The sequence below is a fragment of the Rhyacophila brunnea genome, unplaced genomic scaffold, assembly GCF_057557595.1.
Source record: "Rhyacophila brunnea isolate RB1 unplaced genomic scaffold, BYU_Rbru_1.0 scaffold_5, whole genome shotgun sequence".
NCBI lineage: Eukaryota > Metazoa > Arthropoda > Insecta > Trichoptera > Rhyacophilidae > Rhyacophila > Rhyacophila brunnea.
The window spans coordinates 15,328,655-15,351,026 of record NW_028233170.1 but is presented as its reverse complement, the minus strand read 5'-3'; the positions used below and the strand labels follow the sequence as shown (position 1 = coordinate 15,351,026).

General features: G+C 40.7%; 1 protein-coding gene across 5 annotated transcripts in view; it reads right to left on the bottom strand.

Annotated features, from left to right (window-relative positions):
- Window positions 1-4,516: 4,516 nt before the first annotated feature.
- kis (chromodomain helicase DNA binding protein kismet) overlaps window positions 4,517-22,372 on the bottom strand; it is a 42,867-nt gene continuing 25,011 nt past the window's right edge. For all 5 annotated transcript variants that reach the window (XM_085955652.1, XM_085955654.1, XM_085955651.1 and 2 more), the window contains exons 8-16: window positions 21,808-21,895; window positions 20,851-21,152; window positions 20,676-20,765; window positions 18,701-18,998; window positions 17,945-18,282; window positions 16,023-16,169; window positions 15,193-15,941; window positions 7,937-8,271; window positions 4,517-7,498 (exon numbers count right to left, since the gene is read on the bottom strand). In XM_085955652.1, the coding sequence (XP_085811778.1) occupies window positions 4,994-7,498; window positions 7,937-8,271; window positions 15,193-15,941; window positions 16,023-16,169; window positions 17,945-18,282; window positions 18,701-18,998; window positions 20,676-20,765; window positions 20,851-21,152; window positions 21,808-21,895 (4,852 nt within the window). In that variant the 3' untranslated portion in view covers window positions 4,517-4,993. The remainder of the gene's footprint in view (window positions 7,499-7,936; window positions 8,272-15,192; window positions 15,942-16,022; window positions 16,170-17,944; window positions 18,283-18,700; window positions 18,999-20,675; window positions 20,766-20,850; window positions 21,153-21,807; window positions 21,896-22,372) is intronic.

Here is a 22,372-nt window from a genome sequence, read left to right as displayed (position 1 = left end):
AGGTTTCAGGAATTCAGAAACAGCAAAGCGTCGTAGTCTTTGTTAAACAAACCTCTTAATGCTACGGTAACAGAATTATTTTTTTCTCCCTTTAATGTTGACATTGGCAACTTTGAAATGCAATAGCTGGATTTAAAAGAAGAATTATGGAGTTCTAAATTTCAACGTCTCTGTGCTGATATGGACATATTGGAGAAAAACAGAAATAGGGAATCGTGTCTAAAATTAAAAACAACAACATACAATCCTGACTTACCCAAACTTTTCAAGGAGATGGAAGTTATCTATGGATGGAAGGCAATTGTTTATTTAAAGAGAATAATTGATGTAATTTATATCTCTATAGACTTTTATATATTTTATTGATTTAATTTTATGGATACCTTACCAATTTAATTTTTATCAATAAATAATATCATGATTAAATACGACATCAAGTTTTTTTTCAGTGTACCTACCTATAGTTTAATTAAGACTTAAAACTTTAATTAAAGTTTATTAAGTTAATAATCAGTGTAAGTACCTACATATATAGTTTAAGTTTAAGAAATTTGGCTCTTCAAAGAAATCGCAATCGTTGTACACTTGATATTTGGCTCTCTTGACTAATGAGTTTGCCGACCACTGGGTTAACCTAACCAAACCTAAACTAACCCAAACTAACAAATAATCCAGTATATCGGGTATTTTCAAAATGTGTTTTCCGCTGTATTCCTCATAACCGAACTGTACCGATTTAAGAATGTAATTTTCGAAGTATTGAACATATACATAATTTTGAAAACGCTTCTGAGAAAATGTATTATAAGTAACCAATAGAAAAAAGTATGACACCACCCCGCAAGAATCGAACCTGCATCTCTCGGGTAGTGCGCCCGCCGCGCATAGACCACTATGCTAAAGCTGCCATACTAATTACGACAAATTTTAACTACTGGCTCTTATAATACTCTCCGACGTACTTTCCAAATTGAGTTACAATTGGCTATCGGTTTTTGTATTTTAAATCAAAGTAGGTATTACTTGTGCAATATATATTTCTAATTCAACGAAAACAAGAGTATGAATGAAAAAGTGTGCATTTGTATGAAACTTTGTTGGATCGCCCAAAATATATCAAAACTATTATGGTTTGGTTTACGTAAGGTTTAAATGATTTTTGAAAACTAACCAACACCATCTGTGAAGTACAATAAAAACAAATGATTAACAAAGTTTAATGTGCACTATTTCTCAGATTTTAACAGCCTACCTCCACCCTTCGCCACTGCTGTGACTTCTCGAGATCTATTGTGAAATAAACACACACAAGTGGGTTACAAAATATTTCTCATACCCATTACATAATATATTATTATCTTATTTAGTTTTAGTCTAAATCAATTTTTGCAAAATGTCAAAAAATATAGATGCAACTACGGGGCCACAGCGTTTCTATCGCCAACGCTGTACGCAAAAATGCGTCGGTCAATAATGTAGAATATTCAAGACGCACGATTTTGAAATCTCTACCATAATTTGCCTTGTTTCATTACCAACGATGACATATATATTGTCAAATAAATTTTGTTTCAATACTAAAACTTTGATGTTTGACATGCCGTCAATCTTTGCTCATTCAATTTTGGTTTGAAACATTGCGCCACTTCACTGCGTTTGCGCAGTATACGTAATATCACTGTTGTGAGAGGACTGTGCAAGGAATCGCTCTTGTTGTTTTTCCGTACAAAATATTACGTATTTTACGCGATCTATTGTATTGTGTGAATTTTATTATGTTTATAAATATTTTGTCTGTGTTATTGTTTATGCGTTTTTAACTATACCGTTCATGTGTATTAAACTGTTATAAGGTGTATTAACTATATTTTTTTTGGACTATTGTACCTTTGTTATCGTGTGAGTGTTTGGTTGTGAACTTTTTTCAAATTTCAATATGGCTGGTTTAAGTGAGGAATTGGACTCCGATTACGAAATGTCTGAAGAAGAATTGGTACCATCTGACCTCAGTGATGTAGGTATATCAGAAGAGCCAATTGAACACTTGAGAACATGGACATCCGGACCCCATGTTCCGATCGTGTATGAGTTTGATGATTTTCAATCCGGCATAGCAAACAGCGATTTGACTGAGACTTCGCCAGTGTCTTTTTTTGAACATTTTTTAAGCCGTGATATAATGCTGAAGGTAGTCCAACAAACAAACATTTTTTTCCACTACTAGTATAACACTCAAGAACTTGAACCAAAATCACATTCTCATAATTGGATCGATACAACTGTATCAGAACTATGTGCATTTTTTGCGGTGTCAATGCTCATGACACGAAACAAACTTGTGTCACTAGAAGAACACGGGAATACGGATTGTTTTTTTAAATGCACCCATTTTCGTTCAGACGATGCCTAGGGACCGATATGAGTTATCTCTCCCAATGCTCCATTTTTCCGATCCAACAAGTGTTACCTCAGATAGACTAAATAAAATTAGGTTACTTTTAGAGCATACACGCAAAATTTTCAGACACGATGATTCCGCATCAAAATCTCTGTATCGATGAGAGCATCATTGTTTTTAAAGGGAGACTTATTTTTAAACAATTTATTCCATCATCAAAGCGTCATCGTTTCAGTATTAAAATGTTCGTGCTGTGGTGACGTTATGATGGGTTATATTTTATTATTTATTGTGGTGAAGGGACGGACATGGTGGATAGCCAAAACTTTGGAATTTCCGGAACTGATGTGACAACGCTGCTGACCGAGTATCTGGGCAAAGGGCATTCGTTGTGGTGCGATAACTGGTACACCGGTCCACAGTTATTCAAGCACCTCCATAAAAATAAAACCAATGCTTGTGGGACTGTACATAAGAATCGTAAAGAAATGCCATGCTTCAAAAAGCAGAAAAAGGGGGAGACAGAGGCAAAGTGAAACAGCCCATTGTTGGCTCTCAAATGGTGTGACAGAAGAGATGTCCACATGCTTACAACCATGCACGATGACTCCTTTGGTCCAACCGGTAAAACTAATTTTAGAACCGGAGAACCCATAATGAAGCCAAAGTGAGTCTTAGAATATAATAAAAATATGGGGACTGTCGACAAGGCCGACATGATGCTCAGCAGTTTGTCATGCATGAGGAAATCTGTGAAATAGTACAAAAAGGTAGCATTTCACATGATTGACCTATATTTATTAAATGCTTTCTATACGTATAAATCTGTTACTGGTAGTAAAAAAACTCTAGGAGAATTTCAGTTAGTCGTGATAAAACAATTAGTTGCTAAGTATGCTGTGAAAATCACGAAAACTCCACAACCCAGACCATCGACTAGTGAAAATCGATTGAAGTTGTTGCCTAGAACTTGCCGGAACACATTCTGCCCACGGCAAATAATAAAAAGCCCAGAAGACGCTGTCATGTGTGCGGAAATTCAAAAATTAATAAAAAAAAAAGTCTATCTAGATATCGAGGGTATACTGACAGAACACATTATTTCAGTTTTAAATGCCAAAATGTATACAATTTTACGCTTTACGTCCTGGTAAAACGCACAAAGGCATAGGATATAATGGTGAGAAAATAGAAACATTATTAAATCATATTGTTATTTTTTTATTCTGACAGAAAGCATGATAATGACCTAATGCGTTCTGCGTATACAAAATACAGGACTTGTAACATGTCGTATATTATGTTTGCCATAAAGGTTAGTCTTTATAAAAATGTTTTTAAATCATAAAAAAAATCTACATGGGAGAATGCTTTGAAAAAAAATGAAAGTCCTTTTTGTGATTATCTCAGAACTTGTTTTAACGAGTTAAGGTGACGCATCAGTGAAACGCCAAATAATTTTCAACTGTACGGGCGACGAAATTTTGGACTCGCTGCCATTCACTGAGAGAAAGTTGACCCAGGAACACGTCACTTTGCTGCGTGATGGCGACGGGTCAATTAATTCTAAAATCGTGTAAAGATGACTAAAAACGTTACTCATTTACTTTAAAAAGAAAACATGTCAATGAATATATTATTATTGTTACTAATAGAACAATAAACAGAACATAAAATGGACGTATGTTGGATTTATATGACAATTAATATTTCGTTTGACAGGCGTCATTTTCACCCGCCACCCGCAATCCGCGCATCGCCTAGCGACGATCTTTTTAGACCGTGCCTCAACTAATGCATGGCCTTAATGCTTTCTGTCAGTATACCCTCGATATATGTGTTGTCTTTGTTATGTTGCTCTGTCTCAGTCAATGTTATAAAATCTACCACTCTTCAAAACAATTTCAAATATGTGGAGAGAAAATTCATCATACTAATATAGGCCGCGTGTACCGGGTTAAACTGCACAGTAGCAAATTTTACATAAAGGGAAGACATTCAAAAGTTGATCGATGATTTTATACTAATGATCTATGAATGGATGGTATGCACTCATTGAAATATTCCAATTATCCAGGGCAGGGAGGGTGATAAATCAAAACAGTGAAACGAAAGAAGTAGATGTGAAATTTATTCAGATATTCTAAAACATTTAAAACATTATCTCGATACGCAGATCCTTAAAAAAGATTAAACAAGCATAATAAAAATAATAAATATGATACAAAAAGCGAGACCGCGACGCCCCTCGCGGAGCTCGTGCGGCGACCATTCCAATGTACACGACGGCCGAAGGGGCTTACGAGAGACGACACTTCGTTCGGCACCCGCAGGACTATTCGAAAACTCGAAGCTATCACAGAAACCATAATGAAATTAAATCGCAACGATGAAACCTTAACGTTTACAGACTTACAGAAAATACACAAGATTAGACAGCATCCCCCCCCCATGTACTTGGGGATGCCGGTCACACTAACTCTTTATAAATGTCTATTTTACAATTCATTAATAAATAACATGATGGAAAGATTTCACGTTGGCGTCGTCATTGTTTTTAAGCGTAGTTTAGTGGGGGAGTGAACAGCGCAACAATCAAACTGCAGGCGGTTGCTCCTCTTGCTGCTGTCGGAGAAGACGTGCTGCCGCTGCAGCTCTCGCCGCAGCAGCTGCTGCCTGCCGTCCGGCACTCGACCGCAGCTCTCTCTTTCTCTCCGAAGGTTGCTCTGTTTCCTCGCGGGGTCTCTTGCCGCGGGGTTTTCTCACAGACGGCTTCTTGCCTGAGGCATCAGAGCCATCGTTGGTTGGCTCAGAGGACGAGGCATCCTCTATAGACGGCCGTTTGCGCTCTTCCTCTTTGGTTTCCTGGACTTTTGGGGATGGACTCCGTTCAGGCGGCGCTTCAGATGGGCGAGGTGGCTCCGGAGGCGGCCGGGTGGGTGGAGGTACAACCCGCGGTCGGTCTTCTTCGGTAAGTTTCCCGCCCCCGCGAACCACCGTCGAAGGAGCAATAAGGTCTTCCAGATCCATGTCCCCGTCCGCATGGGCACTCTCGGTCCGGGTTGGAGGTGGTGGCTCGACACGATCGGGGACCTCCTCGACTGCAGTGGGCAAGACATCACGAGAGGGAAGAGCTAGGTTCTCCGCTTCTGGTACGGCACTTTCCCGGGACCGTCTCGCAGGAGGGAGAGGAGTGGGCCTCCGTTCTTCCAGCGATCGTGCCATGAACTCAGCAGAGGTCTTGCTGAGGATGTCAAACGGATCCTTGGGGTCAGCTTCCCGCCGCTTGGGGGCGCCAGGTCCGACCAGGCTAGCACTGAGTGCCCCAGAGGCCATTTGCTCGAACAGCATCTTGCTAATATCGGTTTCTTTTTTGTCGCCTTTCGCAGATTTCAAGAGCTGCTCTTGTACAGCGGCGAACTCAGGAGGGAGCTGGGGTCTAGTGGGGTCGGTCCGCCGCTTGTCGCCTTTGGAGGAGTCACCCACGGCTGAGACCCGCCGGTCGGCAGCCTTGAGAGCGGCGTCATAGGCGTTCTTTCCGAGAGATTCCAGTAGGTAAGTGTCGTGGGGAAGGAGGAGCTGCTGCAGATGGGCTTGCTGCAACTGGGCCTGCTGCTGCCGGTCAAGGGAAGCTTTCTGGTGGTGCCTGGAAGGAGTGGTCTGGGCCGCTGATGAGGAAGCCGGGCCCCGGGAGGAGGATGCTTTTCCGGATGTTCTGGAGGTTCCCGCCGATGAGGAAGGGGCAGACCCGACACCAAGACCCCCGTTGAGCAAGCCGCACTGCGCAAGGGCATCGTACGCGGATGACATCCCTGACTGCACCCCGAATGGGTTTAGGCCGCCCAGGCCAAGATGGGGATAGAGCAATCCGTGATTGGGAAACAGGAACGGAAACTGCGATGTCGCTGCAGCGGACGCCCCTTTTCCACTCGGTGTCTGACTGTCCGAGGCCTTCCGGTTCTTATTCTTGGTGGAGGAGCCGGCATCGGCCCCCGCAGCCGCAGCAAGGGCTGCTGCATCCACACCAGAGAATCCTGGCAGGCCCAGCCCAGCGAGGTTAGCAAACATGTTTCCCGCGCCTGCATTGCCGAGCACGCTGGGCATCCCTCCGAAGGGTGAGAGTAACGGGTTATTCTTGGGGTCGAAGCCTCCAAGGCCCACCAGAAGCTTTGGATCTAGACCGCCGAGGGCTTTAGGGTCAAAGGCGGCCAGGCTCGACAGGGTGCCGGCAAAAGCCTTCGGATCGAATCCACTGAGGCCAGAGAGGGAAGAGAGCAGCGACGAGTTGAGGCCGGCCAAGCCCGAAGCGGATAACCCAGGGAACTGGCCGCCGGCTGAGTCTGACATGGGTGGGCGGCCTTTCTTTCTCTCGGGCGGGTTGGCGGAAGGCAGGGCAGAAGAGGCCCTCGGTGGCCGGGTGTCCTGCAGTGACTTGGGTGTCTCCTTGACACCTTCTGTCCACTTAGGGTCCATGTCATACATGGGGTTTTCAGCCATCCAATGCGGTAGCTGTTTGAGCTGCGGTGCACGCGGCCCACTGAGCCGTTTACCCGACAAACGGTGCACAACGGGCACACGTTCTTCACCCGTGAGGCGCTTTACATCTATTGGTGGCTCTTGCCGGCGCCGTCTCTTTTGCGCCATGTACTCGGCCAGAGCATCGCCCGCCCCACCCACTGCACTTTGTTCCGCCAGCCACTTGTTCACTTTCGCTTCGTGGGAATAGGGGCCAATCTTGGAACCCATTTCAGCTGCTTTTCCGAGGTCAGCAATCATGGCCTCATAGGTTTTGCGCTGTGTTGAGAGCACCTGCATCTGTTGTTTCTGTTTCATCATTGCGCTCTGCTGTGCCGATGGCTCCCTGGGCTGGGTTGCCGGTGACGGGACGCTGGTCACTGACACAGAGAAAGGCTTGAGGGGCGGGGCGGGGGAGGAGGAGGGCGCTGCCGCAGGGGTGAGGGAGACACTTGCCACCACAGGACTCTTCTTGGGCGGGTCGGGCGGAGGTGTCGCCCGTCCTCTGGCAGCCGACAGTCCCAGAACTATCTCATCTAGTTTCCGACGTTTCTTTTCCTTTCCAATGATTGGTTCCGGTTCAGGCTGGAAGAAAAAAATCAAATTTTCAATAAAAATGAATGGGGGTGTGTGTGCACGCACGGTAGAAGAATTGAAACTGTTTCGGTTAAATGAACCGATGGTTTTCTTGGTTTTGATAAAATAATAAAACATAAATTTTGTCTTGCACGTTTAGCCGGCTGACTAAAATAATACAAGAAATCAAAGGTTGTTTCTAAAGTTGTTGCTGTTTCTGTAGACTCTGTAGAAAGGTCGGTGCTGTGAGCCCCACCGGCATAAATTTCATGTCAAAAAACCGGAGATAACAAACAGTTTAGTCGTTGAGCATTGCAGATCGAAATGTTGCTAATTTCGAGCGCACCTGAGGGAGTTTCTTTAACTTTTTGACTCGGTTGTGACGCTTTCCACCACACAAAGTATCACCACAAAAACATGTTTGTATTGTCAGTAGGGAAGACTTACAACATTTTTCCTTTTCATGAGCTTGCTGAGCATGTCATCAAGTTTTCCTTTGGCGGGCTGCGGAGCAGATTGGGCTGGCGGAAGGACAGGGGAGGGGGCGCCAGGCTTCTTTGCCATGGAGAAGTCTTGCACCTCACTCAGATCGAGAGGGGCTGACAGATCCACAGGGACGGATGCAGTGGAAGCGGCGAGCGGGGAAGGACGAGGAGCAGGGGAGGGCGAAGGGCGTTGGTGAGCAGGGGGCGGCGGAGGCAGAGGTGCAGGGGTGGAGCGTCGTGATGAATCACTTGAGTCATCTCTTTCCCAGTTGCCACTGCCCGTTTTTGCATTCAGATCTGGAAAGAAGTGATTTATAATCAAGTTAATCTATGCACGCCATGTTTCTTCGCAAACAGTTTTTAAATGTTGAACTAGAAAAATATTATAAAAGAAGATTTAGGTATAATAAATATTTAATGGTCTTAACTTAAGAGTCTGTATGTTGTTATGCTGATACCTAAAGGGATTCATTTTAACTTTTTTGATAATAACATTTGGTCAATGTAACTGGCAGAATCATTTTAGTTTGGATAAATCACCAGCTGTCTATAAAAATATATTCTTTGCATTGGCAGCATTCTTTATCAATAAAAAAGGAGACTATGACCTGTGTTAGACGTATGTATTGTTTTGTTAACATACTTATTATTTGCTATTTGATGTGATTGTTGATGTCAATATTGCTGGTTTTACATATTATATAAAATGCTTCTATGGGCATTTTCGCCAAAGTTTGTACATTGCGTTTTTGGCATGTCCCATGACTTTGATTGATTTTTTCATAGTTATTATATTATAGAATATTGGAAAGTTATGTATTTTTAACATGCAAATTTATTAATTTACTTTATTTGATCAGTTAAATACAAATTTCTGACCTGTATATATTTTTAATTAATTATTTAGATCGAAAGGTAGTGTGTTTTTACCATGTCCCACCCCTAAATTCAAATAAACAAAGTCCGATTTCGTCATTAATTTTGAGTGTGTAAAATTAAATTCGTAGTGTCTTCAACAGCTTACATTATATATTTTTGGAAAATATAAAGTTTTTCCGTAAATTTGGACCAATATTGAAAAAAATCACGTTTAAAGTGTGTCCCAGGATATTTGAAAAAGTGGAATTCCACATTCTGTTACCACGATTTTAGCATGACGGCGAAAAATTTCCACTATAAATATGTATTTTTTTAATGTAGCAACCCTTTTGTATAATACTGATCGCCATTTACAGTTTAAATTGTTGGGTGTGTGTCGGTATCGCTATTGGAACAGGTTGCTTTCTGGGTTAGTCATTTAAGAAGTTCCACTACTGTTACCACGAATTGTAAGGTAAGAAATCACATATTTCTATTTCACATACTATACATATGGAGCTTATCTTTCATACTACAGATATAATAAAACATATCGCAGGTTTAACAATAAAACTAAGCTAAATTTTGGCTTCAACCACTTCTGAAACAGAATCCGTTACTTCCATTCCGAAACTATATTGGTGGTAACGTATATGTGGAATGTAAAAGTAACGAAATGGAATGCATAAAGTTGGGTTTACATTGTCTGTTTAGTTCTTCATAGATTATAAAAAGTTTTATTTTGTCTGTTCGTATAAAAAACAAAAATATTTTCATTAAAAAATATAGAACATAACCTGACTATATAATAAAGATTAAAAAAGTATGTGATATGTCTGAATACGCAAAACTAGCGCAGATGAAAGTATGGAGAGATAAAAAAAACAACAGAAGGAAAAGAAAAAACACCAGACTGAAATAATTGCGAGACAGGCACTGGCTCTGTCATACTCTTTCTGTTATACGCCATCAAAATTTTAAAACTTCTCCATACATTTTAGGCATAGAAATTTATAAAAATGTATGAAAAAGTATTTTTTGTCACGTTTAACAGAAATGTGTACCCTATTAGATTTAACCCGGCCGGCGCCGATGTCACACACCTTGTACAAATCGGCCAAATTCGCAATGCGCATGTGTATATATCGATGCCACCGCGTCCATATTTATCATACGGGACTGATTTTTTCACGTAAATTTGGCCTGATTTGTCCTTCTCCTGCCACCTATGACATATTTTAAAAGCATTGGTTCTAAATATAAAATAATCACCAAAGTTTCGAACCAATTCGTACGGCCAAGTTTTGCCGTTCGACAGAAATCAGTTTGAACTGCGCGCCGCGACTGCGCAGTATACGACAGACTTTCAACCGAGCGGGCCATTGCGCGGGATTGTATTTATCGCATACAAGTTGAATATTTACCGCAATCGTTGATAAATACTTTTTTTGCTGTCTGGTGTACTTATCACATTAAAACTGGCATGATTAACTATTGAACGTATGATTTTATTTTATCGCGATTTTTAAAATACTTTTTGTACTGTCTACCGTGTCCCATTTTAGTGAATGTGAAAATTAATACTGATATCAATAACTATGGTGTGTGAGTTTAATGGTTTCTGTGATTTGGCATTTCTTAATACTGTAGTTAAACATTTTAAAAACATTTCATAGTTTTATAGTGCGTAAATATGGAGGAAGAAAATGTGCGTACTAATGAGGAATTGGACTCAGATTATGACATGTCGGAAGAGGAATTGGAACAACATGAGACTGATCATGATGTTGACGATACGGACTCTGACGAGCCAATTGAATTTTTGCGGTCATGGAGAACTGGTCTGTATATTCCAATAGTTCACGAATTCAATGATTGTCGATCTGGCGTGACATCGAACGACTTGGACGAATCCTCTCCCGAATGTCTTTTCTTTGAACATTTTTTGAATAAAAATATAATGTCGGACATAGTGAACCAAACGAATACATTTTTTAACCATTCGTACAGTGCGGGAGACCTCGGACCGAAATCGCGGTCACACAATTGGACAGACACGTCAGTGCCGGAGTTGTATACATTTTTTGCCGTATCAATGCTGATGACTCGAAATAAGCACACGTCGATAGAGGAACATTGGAGTACCGATCCTTACCTGCATGCAGACATTTTTGGGAAAATAATGGCTAGAAATCGATACCAACTTATTTTACAAATGCTTCATTTTTCTGATCCTAGTGTGACCGCCTCAAATGATAGACTAGCTAAAATTAGATTACTGTTAGAACACACATGAACAATTTTTAGGGAAACGATGATACCGTATCAGAATCTTTGCATAGATGAGAGCATAATCGTGTTTAAGGGTAGATTAATTTTTAAACAATTCATTCCTTCCAAAAGACATCGATTTGGAATAAAAATGTTTGTGATGTGTGACGTAATGACAGGATATATTATTGACTTTATAATTTATTGTGGGGAAGGGACTGACATACAAGACAATGAAAATCTCGGTATTTCCGGTGCGGTAGTGACAACGCTAATGAAAGACTATATCGGGAAAGGTCACACCTTATGGTGTGATAACTGGTATTCGAGTCCGGCGCTCTTTAAATACCTTCACTCTCACAAAACGAATGCTTGCGGTACAGTGAGAAAAAATCGTAAAGATATGCCAGAGTTCAGCAAACTGAAAAAGGGAGATACCGAGGCTAAGTACAATAGTCCACTTTTGGCTCTGAAATGGCACGATAGGAGGGATGTTCACATGCTATCCACCCTCCACGATGCATCATTTGGACCAACGGGAAAAGTGAACTATAGAACTGGCGAAAACATTGAAAAACCAAAATGTGTTATAGATTATAACAAAAATATGGGTACGGTAGATAAGTCCGACATGATGCTTAGCAACTTGTCGTGTATGAGAAAATCGATCAAGTGGTATAAAAAGGTCGCATTCCACATGATCGACTTATATTTATTAAATGCTTTTTATTTATATAAATTTATTAAATCTGACAAAAAAACATTGGGCGATTTTCAACTCTGTGTAATAAAACAACTAGTGGACAAATATTGTGTGAGAATTTCAAATGCACCCCTGCCTAAGCCGACAGCGTCAACTAGTGATAATCCCGTACGATTATTGCCCAAAAGTGCAACGGGACATTTGCCAGAATACATTTTACCGACACAAAATACCGATAAGCCTAGAAGAAGATGTTTCGTATGCGGGAATTCTAAAAAAAATCCGAAAAAACAAAACTCTCTCGCTATATGTGCTCAACGTGTGATGTTGCGTTATGTCTGTCACCTTGCTTTAAAATATATCACACATCTAAAGAATTTTAAAATAGGTTTATTATTGTATTTTTTTTTTTTTTAATGTGAGTTCGTGTTAATTTATCAATAATATTCAATAAGTGAAGTGTTTGTGTAGTTTAAATATATTAAAAGGGTCCCCTTTATATTTGTTTACGACTCAACCCGAAGACATTAATATGTGATTTATCGATATGCACTTGAAAATTAGTAACGCTCGATTCGTGGGAACGTATGCACAAGTGTCGAAATATTACACACCGCGCAGAGCTCTAACTAGTTGCTACAAAATGGCGACTTGCGGTAAGTTCTTTCAAATTTGGATAGCATTCGTTTGTTCGAGTGTTTCTGATATTATAACTGATTTATTACGGTTTTTTAGTGTGTCGAAATTATCTTAATGGCTTTGGGTTCTCGACTGGAGCTGTGACATATTTTTTATTGCTTTTTTTAGTATAGAACAAAGACGATAATGAAATTCATGCGTAGTTATGGTGCGTCATACGACTTTTGAGGCAGGTGCCGGGTTAATACCTGGAACTGTAGGTATTCGCGAAATGTCAGAAAAGTACGTCTTGATTACAATCAACCTGTATAGCTACATTTTATGTTGATGAATACAAGTAAATTTCAAGACAACATACAGTCGAACTTGGTTATTACGAGGAAGATGGGACCGACTGAATTTGCTTGTTATAAGCGTTACTCGTTATATCAGAGAATAGGTATTTTTAAATGAGCATGTCACATTACACAAATAGTCGAAAATAAAAAATTTGGAAACCATCGTAAAAATCCCCGAAACGAGCATGGCATTCATAAACTACAAAAGAAGTTGTTTATTGTAATGAACGCTGGTAGGTACCTACGGACTTCACAAACCTTGGATTTTTCAACCATATGCGTGGATACTTTTTTATTATTGTCGACGAAACACCAATAAGGTAGGTACTTAGATACTTTACTAGTGTCATAAACGTAATCCGACCCCGGCGGCATCCTGTCCAATCGGATTTTATTGCTTAGGGTCGAAATGTTTTAAAACGATCGACACATTAACAGTATTTTAGCTCGGTATATCCGATAAGTTGCTCGTTATAACAGTGAATAAATTAAATGTATGGCGAAAATCATAAACCAAATGTCAACAAATGTTTCCTTATTACATCTGAGATCTGGCTATGTCCGAGATCGTAATAACCGAGTTTGACTGTAATTATTTTCGTAAAAGTTATATACTCCGTGCAGCGCTAGGAACTCGCGTCCGAATCCCTTGCTGATTTTTTTTTTCCATATATTGTTAATTTGCTTTAAAATATTTTTTATCTGAGTTACAAATAATATAAATACCAAATAAAAGTTATGGTAATCTATAGTGTGTCAAAATTATTACCTACTGATACACCCCTGTTACAGGCGGGCTTCTCCCGGTGTAAAATAATCATTTAATAGTCATAAGTCGAAACGTAACCCTGACCTCTAAAAACGGCTTCATAAATCTAATCTGATTCCTTGCTCAACTACGTAATTTTTCTTATTCATAAGTAAAGGCCTTCGTCCGGTGTGTGAAAATCACATATTGGTCGGAGGTGTAATTAAGATAAATTTAATTTAATTTAAAAAGTATAAATGATGATGGATGAAAGAGATAATTTTAAGATTAAATATAAGTACTTATTCAAATATAATAAATTTTGCCGCGCTTGCCGGCAACGTTCTAATTTCCACGCGCCTGCGCCGGGGTGGTCCTCGTGATTCGTCAAATCAAAAGCATCACGCGATAAAATTTGGCCAATCACGAGAGTCCTTTTTGCTGGACGGCGTGGGTATGCGAAATTTGGAAAAAAAAAGAAAGTTAGTGAGCGTCCCTTTTACCAACATGTACGGACCTGCGAAACTTATTGTTAAAACAAAATATGTAAACGTGTAAAGAAAATGTAAAATATAAGATAATACTAAGTTACGCACGAGACAGACGTGGTTTCATTTAATTTCTCCTCAATTTAAAATATCTTTTTTTGTGAATCCGGGGTTCGATGGACACCTGAGCTAGCCGCTGGAACCCCGGGTATCTCACTACCTTATTTTACTAGTATTGTGAAATTTATTATAAAATATGTCTATTTTAGTGATTAAGTTTGATTTGTTTTGTTATTGTGACGCACGTTGACGCTGACGTTGACATTCCGAAAATGTCCCCAAAAAAGTTGAACGTTAACTATTTTTCATTTGATTATTAAATATCGAAACTTATGTATTTTTCCAATAAAATTTAGTAAAAGTGATTACTGTCTTTAAAAAAATAGCAGAACGAACATTGATTGGTTTTTTCAAATACTAAAGGAAAAATGCTCTGCCATTATAGACATAGGGTAATGGAGTGGAACGAAATGTGCCCAAGAATTAAAATTCAATAATATTTTTTGACTATCTGTAGTTTTATTTTTAAGTGTATGGTTTTTTTAATCTAATAGAGCTCTTTTAAGTGATAAAAAGTGTCTCATTCATGTTTTATAAGCTTAGTTTCGTAGTCACGGAACGGAAACTTATTATGCCCAATTTCATAATAAAAATGATATAAATATTGTATTAATCAATATTTTGCTGAAAAATTGGTATCACCAATTCAGCAATAGAACAAGGAATCTGCTAGCTATATAAAAATGGTTAATTTGAGTGAAAAAATAATATTACCCAAATTTCAAACATGTACAAACTTTGGCGAAAATGCCCCTATGCAACATTAATGTTGTGTGAGGCATTCTGATCTCAGTCCTCCTGTCAAATCTTAAGAGCACACATGTGAAATCTGTTGCAACCGAATCTGCAATATGAAATGACTTGGAATGAATTTAACCAATCTCAGTCGGCATATGCACCACATGCTGCCACATTCATGCGGCTACTTGCAGTGTGTGTTGGCCGAATAAATGAAGCATATTTTCACTTCCATAATATATTATACTAAAGTTCTATCTGCATACAAAGTTTGAAAAATTATTTAACGAGTAAACATTAAAAAGGGTAACTCACTCTGAGAAGCGGAAGAGAGCGGCGGAGTGTTGAGGAGGGCATGTAGCTTGGGTCGCTCCGTCTCCACGTCTATGGCGATGTGATGCTTGCGTCGCTTGGCCTGAGGCGGTTGGGAATGAGACAGTGCAACGGAGAGTGAGTGAGAGGATGTCTGCGAAGACGGCTGCGGAATATGGGGGGAAGGCTGAGCTCGACGCGGAGAGGGTGATGGGACAGGCGACGCGGATGGGGCAGGTGAAGCGGAAGGAGCTGGACTGGGGACAAGCGGAGGAGAATGGCCAAGGGAGAGGGCGAGAGAGAGGGAGTGAGGCGCCTCGCAAGAGGGAGCACGAGTGATGAGCGGCCACTCATTGTTTTGCACGGCATGCACAAGGTGGTGGAGACGGGCTTCGAGTGCGATGTCTTTGAACCAGTGTGTGGGAGATGGTGGGCGGTCACGCTCAGGATCAGCGGTGACAAGGCGGGCCAGTGTCTCAAGTTCTGAGAGGGCAGAGGACCCCTCTGAGTTGAGTGCCTCCTCCCCCTCGGCCTTCTTCTCCCCCGCGGTCGAGCCCCTCTTGCTGCGACGGGTGGCCCTTCGGTCGGCCTCCTCCCCATCCCCCTCCAGGTCGGGGGCAGCCGCATCTGAATCGACTTTCTCCGCTTCTGCCCTGCTCTTGGCTCTAGCGTCCGACCACTTTCTAGCGCAGTCGGCGAAGGGTAGCTTGGGGTCGCAGAACAACTTGTGGTAGGAGTCACCCAGTCCTTGCCTGAAAAATCTTCAAAATTTAGAGAGCACTACGGGAAAAATAGACAGCAAGATATTCCAACAAAAATGGCACGGTACTGACTTGCAGACACCGATGAGTAAAAGTTTGTCATGATGTCCAGCTGCCCACCATGGGGGCGTGTCCTCGTTCCGTTCACAGTGGCTCATCCGGGAGTCCAGAAGAGGGTGGCAGACTATCTCCTCTCGCAGAACTCGCAGCAGGTCAATTCTGCAAAAAGATTTCGTATTACGTAAGATTACATACGTATTATACTGCAGATTTGCGAAAATGAAATAAAATGGTCTGTCTCCGGATCGTAGCCGAGGACCCAATAATGTCTCAGAGCTCAATTAAAATTTTATTTATTCTTACATATAGTGAACACATTACAAATTATTAATTTAAGACGTTGACAACACCACATTTAGAAACAAACAAATATTAAAACAGTATTATATAAAAAAAAAGAAATAGGAAATAGATCACAATCACTGCTGACTATAAATTAGATACAAGGAATTACACCGAATGAGCTAAGCGGACCCTATTTAAGAAGTTATATAACAATGCCCACCTATTCTCATCCTCACGTAGGTGGAATATGTCAATATCCAAAGTGATTTGGTTGAATAGAGTTATTGCCCTCCCAATTATTGGCATTACCAAAAGCAGGTTAGTTCTGCACCTTGGTAGAACAAACAACTGATGCCCCTGATTTCTAAGATAGTTATCAGGGAGACACAGGTCAATACTACCAAGAATAGCAATGAAGTACCATCTGTCTTAACCAAGACGCTCTATGTTTCTCTTTTCCCCAGTTCAGGTATTTTTTTTTTAATTGTTAAGCAATGACGAAATTATGAAAACTATACAATATAAATTCAATAACTATAAATTCACAATTAATATTTATTTAAAATAATTTTATGTTTGCGTTTACTGAATTTAAGAGATTTTGTAGGCCGTGATTTTTTTTTAGACAAGCTAACAGTGGACTCTCCAATCTGGCAATTTCACATCATTTTCTTACTAAATCGATAGTTTACAATCAAATAGGCCATGCCATGATGGAACAATTATTTGATTTGTGTGCATAATTGAAATGATGCATTATGGAGCAAACACATTACCATCACGTTACATGCTGTCACGGTAAACTCGGACTACAGGAAAAGAAAGTGCAATGTTGTTTTTCTTGGTATTTAAAATATTATCAGACTGATGCTCCCATCCCGTAGCACATTTTGAACCAAAAACAAATATTGTCAGCAAAATCTGCCGAAATGGCCTGAACAATGAGGTCACCTCACGTGTATCGTGCTACATCACCAACCGCACGAGTCAGTGAACTTTTTTTAAATTTTCTGCAGGCCTACATATTTTCAACTAATGTTAAAACCATGTGCTTGTTTTTAGTGGTTTGGTCTATGGATTTACTGATAGATTATTATCTATGACTGGTGTTGTCTTAAGGTGACGCATCAGTGAAACGCCAAATAATTTTCAACTGTACGGGCGACGAAATTTTGGACTCGCTGCCATTCACTGAGAGAAAGTTGACCCAGGAACACGTCACTTTGCTGCGTGATGGCGACGGGTCAATTAATTCTAAAATCGTGTAAAGATGACTAAAAACGTTACTCATTTACTTTAAAAAGAAAACATGTCAATGAATATATTATTATTGTTACTAATAGAACAATAAACAGAACATAAAATGGACGTATGTTGGATTTATATGACAATTAATATTTCGTTTGACAGGCGTCATTTTCACCCGCCACCCGCAATCCGCGCATCGCCTAGCGACGATCTTTTTAGACCGTGCCTCAACTAATGCATGGCCTTAAGGATATACGCGCCTAAATATAGCCGAATATCATCGATCATTAGCTATTTTCATTGATTCAAGAGATGTGTCGCATAGGGAGGGTGTCAGAACGCTCATTCGGACTGAACCCAAAGTAGTATCAGAATGGCAAAGATGAAAAAAGAAAAGACACCTTTCGAGAGTGGTGATGGCGCGCTCCTCGCTGAGGGGTTGGGCGGCGATGTCATGTAGCGGCATCTCCTCGTCAGAAACGTGTAGACCGCACCGGCGTTTACACATGGCCATGAAGGCCTTGAGGTAGTCAGTGAGGGCATCATCGGGCTTGTCGAGACGTGAGATGGCACGGAAGCGGCTCCAGCGCAGGCTCTTGCTGGCTGGGTCATACTCCACCCCGAAGGAGGCGGCAGTCTTGCAGAATGCCTCTTCTTCGGGACGTGACCACCGCCACTGCAACTCCTCCCTCTCCCTCTCTCGCACCATCTGCTCAATTTTCTCCCGCCTCTCCATCTTCTGCAATACAATCAATCGTTCGTCAAAAGCAGTCTTATTGCATTTAACCAAAAAAACCATTTTGAAATACTTAAATAATTTTGTTTTTTAAGTTTTAAACTTTTTTATGAATGTCAATATGATCATCGCACAAATAAAATCACTGCCATTTGAATATACACATTCAATTCAGTTTAATCTGATCATCAGAAACACCATCACCTATCAAATGGGATCATCGCATAAGTAAAATGCACAAAATGTACAATTGAGTGCGACCATCGCACGCATAAATAAAATCACTGTCATTTGAATGAACGCAATCAATTCGGCTGCGATTATCGCATAAGTAAAATAGCCGCTTTGCATAAAAATGGTTTCAAGAACTTCTCGATAAATATGAATTATAAAGATAGCTTAGTCTGTAGAGCCCACATACCCTGGCTCTCTGCTGGATTCTCAGTTCCTCCTTCTTGTAGTTCCTCTGGTAGGAGGTGATGAGGCGGCGCAGTCTGGTGTTGAGGTCCTGCATGGAGGGCCACTGGCCCTGTGGCTGCGATTGAGTGAGGAGAGGCACGGCCGGTCCACCGCTGCCCTGCGTACTATCATCCAGGTCTCCTGAATGACCGGCAGGGGATGGCGGTGCGGACGTGTCCGATCCCGGACTGTCCCTCCCGCCCCTCGTGACCCCTTCTTCATCTCCCCGCTCCATTATGCTCTTCATCATGTCTTCGTTTCTGGGATAGAGTATAAAAGTTGACATTATACGAGGGACGAAAGCGTTCGCTTTCTTTGTAATAAATACTTCATTGTTCGATCGCGGTTCAATTTCGAAATGCAGTAGACCCCCATTGGACGGACAAAACATTTGATTGACAGATGACTATTATAGTGTGCTGCAAAATTGTTTTTCCGTAAAGAAACTAAACTTTAGTGAAAAACATTATTACAAAGGGTCACTCACAGATGCCGACACTGGAGTATTTAAGTAATATAATAAATCTGCTTTACGTTTTGGATCCTTGCATTCCTTCAGAATGATGAGGTATAATATTCATACTAGAATAAAACCATAGTGGTTGTAAAATTACTTTTCTTTGATTTATACTTTATTTGTTTTACATAATATTGATATTGATGAACATTTTTGCTTTTGTCGGGTCGTCAATTGAAGGGTTTACTGTGCTTCGATATCATTTTGACGGAAAGAAAGATGTGCGATTTTGTGTTAATATTTGAGCAGCCCGGGGAGTATGATTACTTCACAATTTTAATTAAAATCCGAGTAGATTCCGAAACAATAGCGATATAATAAAAATTAGGAACAAGAAAACAAATGAATGTCTTTAATTTTTTAATTAATTTTTACTAAAATAGCAAAAGTCAATTACTTAAATGGTGAACAAAAAATATATGTACTGTGAAAAGCTAGAGTTCACTCTTGGACAATTATTAGTGTCATGACTATTTACTAATAATTATTTTTAGCTGTCAACCGGAGAGATGAAACGGACCTGCGGACCTGTTCAATTATAGTATATACAGGGGTGAAGTCGTGAGTTATCGCAGTGAATTTGCAAACACGATCAATAATCAATAGTTGACGCGTTACGGTCAAATTGAAATAAATAAATCTGTTATTACTCACCAATGGACGTCAGCGACGTGGTTAAACTATATTATCATACAAAAACAGAGAGAAAAAAGAGCCGGGGACATTCCAATGCGAATAGAAAAGGGACTGAGAGCGGCGAACCGAAAAAAATTACGAGCATTCGGCGGGCGGCGATCGCCTCAAATGTTAATGTTAGAAAAGAGTACAAATTCCCCCATTCACAGACATTAGAGATGAGAGGTGAAACAAAAGTGCAAGCGTAAGTAACAAACGGACAACGGATGACGAGACAAGCTGCGTGAGGGAGGCGCGGCGGGAGGCTTACTTGATGGTGATGCATTCAGCGTCGTCGGGCGGGCCAAGGCGCTCCACAAACGCCAGCCGCGGGTCGATGCGCATGGCCAGGTAGTTCTCGTAGCCGTGCAGGTAGGTGCCCACCAGCAGGGAGACGTCGCAGGAGGTGTCCCACCACGCGCGGGGCGGATGGCTGTCGGCGGGGGGCACGCGCATCGGCAGGCCACTGACACACACAACACACAACTCTGTCACGGCGGCGATCGGCCGCGCCATTAAAAGGAAAGCGGGATATCAAACAACCCAGAGGAAGCGTTACCGTGAGTATATATAAGGATTATATATATGATATATTATAGAAAAAATCATGCAAAATGACGCATGACCCGGTACGAACGGACGGTTTGAGATGAACGGCTAGCTCAAAATGAGAATCATTAAAATGGTTATAGAAGCGAAGCAATACGATCAAATAAGTTAAAGAGGGAGATGGAAAAGAACTCACCCAGCACTGACTCCCTCGTCGATCCGGTGCGCCAGGTCGCCGATTACCTCATGCTTGATGTAGTACATGAGCCGCACCCTCAGTAGCACTCTGCAACACAAATCACACACTCACAAGTCAGATGGATGAGGTGACACACGCAGGCACAAAAAGATTATACGGACGGGCCACTTACTTGTTGGCGTGCCGAAAGAGATGCTTCTTGTAGCTACTCTCCAGGTATGTCTCGCAGTCAAACTTGTCAGCCGAGCTCCAGTGGTCGGGGTCCTCCCAGCGCTGAGGGTTTACCCTGCTCGGCTCCTTTCCCTCCTTACATTTGAGCTTCTTCTTGGCGTTGCGTCCCCTGGGCACGGGGTTATGGAGGCCGCTGTGATTCCGCGAGATGGTCACCTCACCATTCTCCGTCGGCTGAATCAGGTCCCATATGAAATTCCTGATCTTTTCATCGCCTTTGTAGTAGCGGAGGCAGAACAGAATCTGAAAGAGTCACAGCGTCGATTGAACATTGCGCCAATAGGACGGAGGACATTTCGCCAAGCGCAACACTGTCAGCGTAATTTGAACTCAGCGAGAACCTACATTCTCTCGGTATTAGCATGGTTGATCATCATGAAGCAGACTCAAAAAAAAAATATTTTGGGAGTTATTATTATTCTACTGCTTTTATAGTTTGCAACAACCTCAGGAACATACCTATTAGAAACATCCTAGATGACCGAATACTACATTGCAATCCGTGTATTGTCTATTGCAATCAAGGTAATCAGTCTTACTGATTGAGCCAACTGATCAACAGTGGCAAAGGGTGGAGGTAGGCTGTGGAGATCCGATAAAAATAATGCACACTAAACTTAGTCAGTCATACTTATTTGTTTTCATTGAACTAAGAGCACAAATTGCTGACGGTGTTAGTTAGTTTCAAAACTCAATTGATAATAAATATTCTTCAATCTATAAAATATCTATTTTCACTATTTTTGTTGGATTTCCAGAGCCTACCTCCACCTTTCAACATTGCAGATCGAATACTATCCTCTCAGAAACACTCTGAGACTGTTCAAACTCAATTAAGAATGTGAATGTATAAAAAAATTTAGTTTAATTATCCAGTCGAAAATTCAAAAATATTTACAATAATTCTGGCACAGTCTTCGACATCCCCCGTGGCCCAGCCTCTTCTGAACTGATTTTTCTCGAGAATTTCCTCCCAACGTGACCACCTGAAAACAATGATTGTTAAAAAAAATATGTATAGCAAAAAATTTTGAGATTTAGATTTTCATGTGGTTATTCATCTGACTCTTGCTTACAAACTGTAGTTAAAGAATTGAAAGTTATAGAGAAAAAATATTCATAACGCTACATCTTTTTTCTGATTCATACGGAATGTAAATGAGACGTCTGCTACTCTTGCTAGTACACGTATTGCTCGACTTACAACCGAGTTACACTTTGGTTCTGTGGCGCAAAAAAATATTAATGATTTTGTCAAAAAATATTGCAAGTGCGCTATAAGTTGAGGAGTTGTAACTTGATGAATATCTGTATTGATCTATATGTCGTGTCCTTGACACCTCAGAAATTGAAGATAGACATATTCCAATTGCGTGAATGATTGTAAGTTTAGGTGGATGTTTCTTTATAAACTACTTCCATATACTTGGTATTATTTTGTATCAATCTGATTTTTATATTAA